Below are 11,266 nucleotides of genomic sequence, written 5' to 3' on the forward strand. Positions count from 1 at the left end.
CAGTTTGATTTCATATTTTTCTAAAATTATATATATATATATATATATATATATGTACATTAAAACGTCCTTCCGAAGCGGGTGACGGGACTTCACTTCCAGCGACCGACAGCTTCTTACGGACAACTTTTGAACAAATCACCTGCCAATTTTTAATTTTCCCCCTTTTAGCGCCGACACTTGTAAGTTTAATTTCATTATTATTATTACAATTGTAAATTACATTCGTTCTTAAATATTGGCACCCAAATGCTTAATCATTTATTTGACATCTTTACATTCTTCAAACTTATATTAAATTTTTTTTAACAACAAATCACAACATTCTCTATAATTCTTACGATTGTGATAATTATGATTGTAGTAATTATAAATCTAAATAGTGGAGAAGGATAGAAAATAAAGAAATAATCTTCATATGATATTTATTAATCTTGAAAAAGCATATAATCAAGAACCGCAGGAATTGACTATATGATGGAGCATCAACTCGTATTAAAAGTAATGGTAGAAAGATCCAAAATTTTACAATAATATGATTATATCATCAAATACTCATTTCAATCATATGACAATTTAGATAATCATAATCTTTCCTAACCCACCATATGTATTATGCCACCACTGAACTCAATTTTGTTGCTTCCACGTTGAAATATCACACTGGTCAAGTCAGTACCCTTATTTATGTAACATTTTCAAAGACACCAAGCATAAACAACCAAGAAATTGATTTAATCAAGCTATCAATTTCACATCTTCCAAAGTTATGTCGCATAAACACGCAGTTGTTCTATTTTTCACAAATTGGAGAATTTCGAGTTAAAATGTTTGCCTAATGTGAAATTTTTATGTAAATTTAAGTGAAAGGTTCAGTTAACCAATGAGAACCAGTAAAAATAATTTAAGACATTTTCACTTATATTTTAGGTATGATTGTAAAAAATTACTAATGCAATAAACAAATTTAAATTATCATACGAAATAAATATTTATAGTAAAAATCTAAACTATTTATTATTATTATTATTATATTTATTCATTATTAAAGATATTCATCATTCTTATCTTCTCTAGTTATGTAGGCACACATATGCTTGCAATAGAATGCCAATTCATTAAATACATGTCTCTTACAATTCGCTCTCCCTTCTAGGATGGTATCAATCTATTAGAGGCTATTATCATCTACAAGCGTAGTCACTAGGGCTGTCAATTTGGCTCGTTGTTCGTGACTAGTCACTAGGGCTCTCAATTTGGCTCGTTGTTCGTGAACAGCTTGTGTTCGGCTCGTTAAGCAGCTCGTGTTCGGATCGTTCGTTTGTATAGTAATGTGTATTTATGTCTAAATTTAAATCATAACACCTCATGTAGCAATGTTGTTAGTGTCTTCTTTTGTATAGATTTGATCCAGGAAGAAAAAAAAAAAATTTATATAACTTTTTATATAACAATATATTACATATATTATTTATATAATAATATATTATATATATTTTTATGTTTAAATCATAACATATATTTGCTCCAGGTTCGAATCTCACACTTTACATCTATTTTTCTCAATTATAGTTTAACGAGCCAATTTCGAGTCGAACACGAACGCGAATATTTAAATCGAGTCGAACACGAACACATTGTTCACGAGCCGATTTCAAACACGAGCCAATTTCGAACACGAGCTATTTCGTACGAGCCGAACACGAGCCTAGCCTGAGCTCGCTCAAGCTCGGCTCGTTTACAGCCCTACTAGTCACTTCCTTTTGATCAACTTTCTAATCTCCATAGTCCAAGCAATTTGTTGGCATCTTCCTACTTGATCGTAAATCACTTATGATTTTTTGCAGCACTATAATTTAATCGCCAACCATCACATGCAATAAATCCCAACACCTCAAATGTCAAATCACTAGATCTCCACTATAGGCATCTACACCAAGGAATCATAGATACCCTGTTATTGCATCCCCTAGAACATGGTCATCAAGAACCAAATCCTTTGGCATGCAATCTTATATTTTTCTTGCAAGATGTCACTTATGGATCACTCGGCACCAACATTTCTCTTATTCCAGAAAAACCGCATCTCCACTTTAAGTTTGATAGTGCCCTCCACTTAGATCATTTATCACACATATCACAACAAAAGATGAGCATGATTGCAATACATTCAATAACTTTTCTAAGATCTCCTACGTTCTCCACTGGCTACTTGTCAATGGCGTTTATCCTTACTACATCAACCTCTTTGTTGACTTCTTAACGATGGTCTCACTTGCTAACTCCATCAGCACTTTATATCTATATGTTTTTTCGAATTAGCTTAGTTGTGCCTTCTCTAACAAAGTTCTCGTTGTTGACTCTTTGCATCTGACTCACACAAATTTATCTTTCACAGATCTAAAGCACTCCTCTTAATAACCCACAATTTTCATGCAATAAGACCTACAAATGTATTTTCGGTCGCTACAATTTTCAAGTTCAAATTGATATCTTTTATGCTACCTTGAACTTGTGAGCAAGTGTTATTATATCTAAAAGTGATCTACACCTTTTACAAGCACTACATTTTCTATGATATTCTCCACATTGTATTTTTCTTTATTATTTTTTCTCTTGCATTTATATAGTTACACATGCTCGTACAAAAATAATAATTCAATAATTGTATTTTTCTACCCATATATAATTGTCACAAGAAACAATTAAGAGCATGGGTCAATAATTGCATACCTGCATTGATCTTAGCAATGCCCGCAAATCAGCATTCTCTGCCATAAGTTCTTGCTTCTTCACTTCATAAGCATCAACCTGTAAACAGACAGAGACATAACGACAGTGTGCCCAAAACGTAAGTTAAGAGAAATTTTTCAAACATACAATCATCTTATAAAAGTCGCCATCAGCTTTCTTTCCATTCCATGTTCCCCGCTGACGTCCTTCTTTCTGTTAAGATCGGCATTGAAATCAGATTATGTAAAATCATAGCTAAAAGAAGCTAGGGGGAGCCGGGAGGGTAGAAAATCCAATGAACAAAAGCAATATTATTAACCTCCACAAGGAATAAAATGTTAGACTTGAAGGTCAGAGGAAATATAGAAATGAATTTCATGTAGTATACCTGAAGTAAATTCATAATCTCCATTCCAGAACGGGATTCTTTCTTCTTCTCCATCAAAACCTGGTTTAGCCTCTCCTACAGAATGAGAACTAAAAATCGTTATCTTATTCAATTCACCAGAGTTTAGAATAATTCTTGTGAAGCTTTACCATCATAATATGGACAAAATTAACTGTCTTTACAAAAACAGTTTAAGTTTGAGTCTAAGGTTCAAACTATCTTTCAAACAAAGAAAACTACCTGCAGCTTAATGTAATCTTTCTCTTTTTTCTTCATTTCATGAAGTTGTTGAGTCCGTGCTTGCTTAATATCGAAACAGAATAAATAAGTTAATTTAGTGGACAGCATGGAAACAAATTTTTTAAGTTGTAAAGAAATGGATGAACTATTTAACAAGCTTAAATTTGGAAAAGACAATTAGCCTCAAGACAAGATACTTTACCTGGTGTCCAATAACCATTTTTTGAAATTCATCTCGCTCTTGTTGTAATCTTTCAATCTGTGCTTTGAAAGTTGCAGAAGCTTTAGCCTCCTAATTATGCCAAGTCATAAAATATTGACAACTATTAGCCATAAAGATAACTCTCTTAGCTTCTAATCTAAACCTTCTCTCTAAATCAAGAAATGCCAGACAAACCGTTCGGGTTAATGTAGCAAGTTCTCGATCTTTGGAAGCTAATTGCGCATCAAGTCTTTCAACCTTTGCCTCTAATTTAGAAATGTCGGACTGTAACCTGCAATTAATTTTAAAGCTATCTTAGCAGAACTGCATGGAAAGTGTTTAAAAAGCTCTTCAAAAAGTCCAGCGAGAATTTCAATTAAAGCTACCACAATAAAAACAAACAAAAGAGTTGAGCCATTTCAAATTGCTATCCATCACGATTCCTAAATTGGATATCTAAAAGTGAGTAACAGGAGCGTCACTGAAGATGCAGAACGAAATCCAGAAAAAAACTTCAGTAACAATTCAATAGTCTAAAGAGTATTTCTTTATTGTTAAATTTAATTGCACAAAAGTCCATATTATTTTTTTTAGTCCATTCACATCATGCATAAACATAGTGACTCGGGAGCGTAACAGGAGCGTCACTGAAGATGCAGAACGAAATCTCAGAATATGTGATTGTGTGATACCCTTATTGCCACAAAACTGAAGCTTCTCGCAATCACGGGTCATGATTCTTCCGCCTGGGTATCAGATTCAGTCATAATGTATTTTCCTTTTTTCATTTTTTTCTATTTTGTTATTTATAATTGGAGTACTTTCTATCAGGAATCTATTTATGTGTTTCTTTTCCTATTTTGAGACAACTTTTAGTTTTGTTTATGTCATTTCGAGATGTTTTCTCCTGATTTTCCTATTGGAGTGGTGTATCTTTGGAATTCTTTAATGTGGTGTGTGTATGTAGTTTCGTAGGGTCAAAATAGTGATATCTCCAAAACTTTCGGAAGACTCCTTCATCATCCAATTTGCTGCATACTGCTGTTTGACAGCAGAAAATAGCCATTTTCCACTTCCGATTCGCTTTCATCGTGCCATTCATACCGGATTTCAACTGACATCCATACTCCCAATTTCCTTACCTACCCAACAGTTTATCTACCCTTCTCTTGCGTTATTTCACACCTTCTATGATCCCTTGAATGGTGTCATTTAGTATTTGAGCTAGTCGGAATCTCAGTTGGAATAACAAGACGTTGTCGTCAAGGAGAAACCCTCAACGAGATACTAAAAAAATTACCATGGAGGACATGTAGCGGGAAATCGTCCACTTGCAGCAGAGGCTCGCTAATTTTGAAAGAATGCAACATAGGGAAGTCACCGACAGCAACAACAAGGATCACCCAAGTGAAGTCGATGAAGAAAGGTAAAATTGATCTTTACTCCAAAGTTACCTTTCTTTTCTTCGTCACCAACAACAACAACGGTTTCCCCCAAATAGCTTCAAGTGACGAAGAGACAATGTCGTACCAATTTGGCATTAAGTATAGATGAGAGGGTAATTTCGGAGTAAAGATAGATTTATTGAATTTTAACGGTCACATGGATACATGGAACAGAACAAGTTCATCAAGTGACTCCAAACAATAGAGCAATTGTTTTAATACAATGATGTCCCACCAGACAGAAAGGTAAAACTGCAACAATCAAGCCCAAGAATGACGCATTTTTGTGGTGGGAAAATTTAAAGTAGCTATGCCAATGTGAGAGAAAAGCAAAATCACTTCCTAGTCCATAATGAAAAAAGAGATGCAGCATAAATATCTACCAATGCATGATAGGCATGATGTGTTCTTGAGGCTTCATCATTTATAGCAAAAAGATCTTTCAGTGGAAGAATATACAGTCGAGTTCAAGCAGTTTATGTTGACCTGTGAACTAGTGGAGCCCGAGGAAAACACCATAACCAGATATCTAGGAAGGTTTTGATTGTCTATTGACAATGTAGTGTGGTTGCAAATTTATTGGACCTAACGGGATGTTCAGACACCTAGCTCTAAAAGTCGAGGACAACACCACAGTATCAGGCTCGCACCACCCTTCCAATAAAATTCAACTTTAAGATCAAGCAGTAAGAGTACAGACAATGAAGCATCCCAATCTGCCCTGCTAGAAAAAAAATTAATTCAAAGTGGAGACAAAGTGGAGAACTCTAACACTCATAAATCATTCCCATCTAGGAAATTAAATCCCGCCACCCGCGGCTGCAAGATTATTATATTGCCAAAAAATCGAAACTTTCTGCGATCACGACTTCATTTTTTTGCCTGGTTATCAGACACAACCGTAATTTTTTTTTTTTGTTTTTTTCCAATTTCGTTATTTTTAATCAAGGTATCTTCCATTAGGAACCTCTTTGTGTTTATTTTGCTATTTTGAGAAGAATTTTGGTTTAGTTTTGTACTTAAATATGTTTTATCTTGATTTCCCAAATGAAGTGTTGTATTTTTGGACTTTTTTTAGTTGAAATGTTTGTATCTTGATAGGATCAAAATGATGATCTCTCCTAGACATTTGAACGCCTCTTTCATTGCCAATTTGTTGCCTACTGTTGTTTGACAGTAAAAAAATAGAGTTTCCTGCTTCTGATTCACTTTCATCCCACCATTCACACAGAATTTAAACTAACATTTGTCCACTTTCCTTGCTTAACCAACAACTTACCTACCATTTTCTTGTGTTCTTTCGCGCCTTCCAGAAGCTCTAGAACGGTATTAATAGTTAACAAGCTATTATTTAAATAGCACTCAGCTTATCTGGAAGCAATTTATTGATTAATTCAATTTTTGAAGGCCCTTTTCAAAATATGGTTAAACTTTTACAGTGTTCCTCGCAAAATCACCCACATGCGAACCAATCAAAATCCTCCGTAACCTGTCCTCAAATTTCACAACCAATCACATTTCTCTTCCTATCACATTACAACCTCATTAAAAACACTTTGCACCATCCAATTTCTTCCTCTCCCCACATTTTAAGTTAGAGGGATTTACATACATAACACTCAAAACTGTCTCATGTATATATTGAACACCTAAACTTCACTATTTAGTCACAAAATACCCAAAACTTTATATAACCAAAAATTAAAATAACACTCCCTCGCCCACTTAATTACAATTATCTCACCACGTCTTTCATGCATTGCAGGTTCTAATGACCTTCGCCAATGACTAGGCGGAAGAAGTCATTGTCCACAGAAGGTGAGAGTTGTGAGGATGTCCATGGCAAAATCGAATATGGCATCACAGCTAGAGCCAAAGCAATAAAAGGAATTTATGAAGTTGATGCGAGAAAACATGGCAAATGGAGCATGGGTGGCGGTGGTCTAGATGAAGAAAAGGATGACAATCAAAGGCCCTTCTTGGCGAGATCCCATCATGATTTTCTTACATCTGATAAGATCCATTTTTACTTCCTCTTCGTCGTTGATGTCTTCATTAAATATATTAATGGATATTATATGAATAATGAAATTTGGACAATAATATGTAAATGGGATAGTTAAGGTTATTTTTATTATTATTATTGTTGTTGTTGTTGCTGCTGCTATTATTATATAAACTTTTTTATTTCAACCATCCCCCCATAGAAGCCTCCATTTGCCTTCTAAATTTCAAAACCAATGATTTCTCCTCTTAAAACATTAATATCTTATTAAAACCTTTTGTACCATCCAATTTCTTCTCTATATGTTGCCAACATCAATTGATATAATAGTAGATTTTCTCCTTTTTCTAATTCCATGTAGCAAAACTAATGTCACCTTGTATTTTCCCATCAGTATTTCATCTTTTCAATAAATCCTGACATCAATTGACAATGGATTATTTTTCAACCACCCAAGATATCAATCACTAAATGCTAACACCAGCACACTCTAAAATCACCACCAACCCATGTCGCTAAATCAAAGTCGTCTACAACATTCAAAAGTCTATTTTCCGTTTCCAGCTTCTCTAATAAAAACTTCAACAAACTCCATCAATATTTTCTTGACCTATCTAGAATCAACCATACTTCATCTTTATCTAAAATTGGATCTTATTTATGTCCTAAAAGTGAATGCTAAACCTTTTTCATCCAATTATTAGGGGAAAAAGGGATACCAATCATCTTAACAGAAGCGAGCCTAGACTAGTTCATCAACAAACTAGATTGCCACTAAACTAAATTCACAGACCTTACTTGAGCATTTTCTCAAGTTTGGCGATCCCTTTACTCTCATTTTTATGAAATATTTGCTTTCATCAGAAGAATTGACCTCAGTTTCTTAGAAAATCAACATGTGTCAAAGTTTCATCTTATTCAACACTTGAGTATTAATTTACATATGTAAATTTAGGATTGTAATTTTTCATGAGCCAAATCTTATGTATGGTATAATCCTTAGCCCTAGGATGCTCCAATAAAAAAGAAGGAAAAAGGATCCCTCATCAATTATCCCACTTCAATGATTTTTTGAAATATTACATAGGATATGAGTTGCAAGTTATTATATTTTGAAGATACTAATATAGTTAGAGATTTGTACTGGACAAAGCTTTTAACAATAATAAATTTAATAATACAGTCCACAAATTTTTAAAGTTTGACATTATTGGTTCTCGGATGTACCAAGCACTATACAAGTTATAATTAATTATTTTTTATAGAATTAGAATTTATATGGTTTGAGTTGAGAACTTTATTATTTATCATGCTTGCTATTAATTCCATCAAAACATCGATTAACTTTATTAAATTGAGATTCCAAAATCCTAATAGCATCCATGTTTCTTTGCTTGTGCCATCATTCCATGCATACAATTATGTTTGTAATCATCATTGACTATAGCTTACTAATCTAGGGTTATTAAATGTAAGATACACCACCCAACAATATAAGGATAAAAATCATGGTGTTACAATGTTTACATTAATATTAAAATGTTGAGCACTCTAGTACCTGCCAAATAAAGAAAAATGATGTTTCCGCATTTGTTGGAATACAAAATTTTCAAGTATTATGGACATTAACTAGATTATAAAAAAAAAAACTACTATGATTATTATAGTAATACTTATCATAAGTGTATTAAATTTACTATAATCAAAATAGTAAGTGACTTCAGAAGGTGTTGGCAAAATGTTATGGTTTTAATGACCCCTTAGGTGGGTATCTTATAAGTACTTGGACTCATATGAAATGCAAACAAGGTGAAAATTCATGTCCTCCAAATACTATAAGGGTGTACTAAGCATTGCTAACTAGGGGTCGTGCGCTATTGCACCAAAGCTTTGGGAGCACATTGAGGTGTAATTCCTGAGGAGGTCGACAGAGCAACAGACTCAATAAAGTGAATAAAATGGTTTTTTTTTTTAATAAAGATTTAGTTGTTTAATAAGTAAATATATAAATATATGAATATTAAGATTTATGCATGTAGATCTCTCTTATATAGATTATTGGAGTAATAATAACATCATTTTGTGTAAGCTTCTTTGAAGGAATAGTTTATCTTCATATAGCCCTTATATCATGTTTGATGACGCCTACTGAGAGATTTTTTTAATTAAGTCTTAAAAAATCCAAAATAATAATTATCTATTGTTTTACATTCTAAGCACATTATTTTCCCAAGACAACTTATACTCATCCTTACATAACCCCAACATACATTACATGTTTGTTTTGAATTGTTGGGGGATATTTGAAGCTTGCTAGAACAAAAAGAAGAAGAAGAAGTTTGAGTGGGGTCGACTACATGAATCTTATTTGTAGCTTATAAAATAAAATTTAGCAATTTTTAATGGTGACTACAAAGCTATAAGACTTGCTTTTAAATATTTTAAAATTATAGAAAAAACTTATTATGTTTTAATTTGCATACCTCTTAATTGCATACTAAGCACCTTTAAAAATCTCCATGCCTAGTTAAGACCATAAAAAATTATATAATATTATTAGAAAGTTAGGATTACAAGCATATGTACTTGCTTTGACTCATAGCATAATAATGAAGCCTATTTTCAATATGAACGACTTCTCATCTCATCAAGGTTAGAGCTATTACAAACTGCATATGTTTTAAAAATGGGGTTTTGCTAGCAATTTATATATCAACTTCGCCGTCAACTCTAAATCATATGTTTAGTCATATATTTTTTTTTTAAGGGTGCAACATTAGGGCTTCCTAGTAGGCCATCCATCCCAATACTACCCTTGCCCAAGCACATATGTTTAATAATAACTGGACCTTCTTAATTATGCATGTTGAACTTCAATATTTGTCTCCTAGCTTGCATGATACATGACTACCACTCTTCAAAGATGAGTTCTTATGACCTGGCTGAAATGATGTGCAAGGCCATTAGGTTGATTGTGGGATTTCAAACATTAGCTAGTGTTATCTAACTAGAATTCAAGGTCGACTAAAAGAATCTTCAAAATCAATTCAGCATTTCATAGAATTTATTTGTTCTTTTTTGTAATATACTTAATTCATATTTCATTTTCTTTTAATATTCATTTTTTTTTAATAATAAGGCAGCTTATAGAGGTACATTAGTCACTAGGTAGTCAAGCACTAAATACAAAAAGCCAATGTTGTATTATTTGGAAGCAAATTATCAATGGATAAAATTTTTGGCTGCCCTTTTGAAGATTGGTTCAAGCATTGATCATGCAAAGTTGAGTAAAGCAAGGTTCTCTAATGGAAGGCAAGGTCTCCATTGTACAGTGGGGTGCATTCAAGCGGCTCAAGTGATTCATCTTCTTGGATCATTATATTAGCTCTCTCAAGTTCGAAACAAAACCCCTTCGGACGATCAACAAACAGAATAATAAGGCAAAACTTTCATTTGTCAATATCTAGTGGAAATGCTCAATTGAAAACATCGGTAAAAAAAAAGGAACCTCTGCCTCTGCTCACTCGACGACTCCCGAAACTCTATATCCCGCTGCCTCAGCTGGAGCAGAGCATATATGCAATTGCAAGTTCTTGCGACCGAAACCTAAAACCCAAAATAATAATAATAATAATAATAATAAATTAAAATCACAACGCTTTCTACATCAAACAATAATAAAAAATAAAAAAAAAAATCGTTCATACTCACTGGATCTGTAATGTTTCTAATGAGAAAAGATCGAGCGAGGCAGGAAATCCGAAGGTAACCAACGTCTGATTTAGGTACTTGGCGGAGGGCTCCAGGTTTCCGACCTCAGCAAAGCTGTACTCCCTGCACCGTCCAGCAAGAAAACTCATAAACACCTACCAAAGAACCAATAAATAGCTCATCATTGGTTCAACAAAGTGAGATCTCCTCACCCGGTTCCAAGAGCCGGCAGCCCCGACGCCTGCATTGTTGATTCAGAAACCGGTCAGAGAAAAGTAGAAAATGAAGGAGGGAGAGGGAGCGAGAGAGGAAGAGACCCCAAGATCAAAGTCGGAATAAGTCGAATGCATCTCGAATCGGTAACTAGGTCTCGCCTGGCTCAGTAACGAAGACACTGTGGGGATCTTCGCCGGCGTACTGTTTGACCTGTGAGAAATTTTGAACAGAAGCGGCGGAGTAGAAGTGTTGAAGGGGACGGAAATTAGGAAGATTTCAATTCCTATGTATTTTCATATGTGACATTTAAACATCAATATATATAT

The 11,266-nt window shown here is 33.8% G+C and overlaps 1 protein-coding gene across 1 annotated transcript in view; it reads right to left on the minus strand.

Annotated features, from left to right (window-relative positions):
• The window catches only part of LOC110027649 (afadin- and alpha-actinin-binding protein), a gene marked incomplete at its 5' end in the record, with an annotated part of 42,670 nt that extends 31,928 nt beyond the window's left edge, over positions 1 to 10,742 (minus strand). Inside the window, 8 exons of the mRNA XM_020729161.1 lie at positions 2,734 to 2,811; positions 2,881 to 2,946; positions 3,122 to 3,196; positions 3,362 to 3,424; positions 3,564 to 3,653; positions 3,759 to 3,855; positions 10,522 to 10,619; positions 10,725 to 10,742. Coding sequence (XP_020584820.1) covers positions 2,734 to 2,811; positions 2,881 to 2,946; positions 3,122 to 3,196; positions 3,362 to 3,424; positions 3,564 to 3,653; positions 3,759 to 3,855; positions 10,522 to 10,619; positions 10,725 to 10,742 — 585 coding nt within the window. The remainder of the gene's footprint in view (positions 1 to 2,733; positions 2,812 to 2,880; positions 2,947 to 3,121; positions 3,197 to 3,361; positions 3,425 to 3,563; positions 3,654 to 3,758; positions 3,856 to 10,521; positions 10,620 to 10,724) is intronic.
• Between the last annotated feature and the right edge of the window lie 524 nt (positions 10,743 to 11,266).

Source organism: Phalaenopsis equestris, unplaced genomic scaffold (assembly GCF_001263595.1).
Source record: "Phalaenopsis equestris unplaced genomic scaffold, ASM126359v1 Scaffold000434, whole genome shotgun sequence".
Classification (NCBI taxonomy): Eukaryota; Viridiplantae; Streptophyta; class Magnoliopsida; order Asparagales; family Orchidaceae; genus Phalaenopsis; species Phalaenopsis equestris.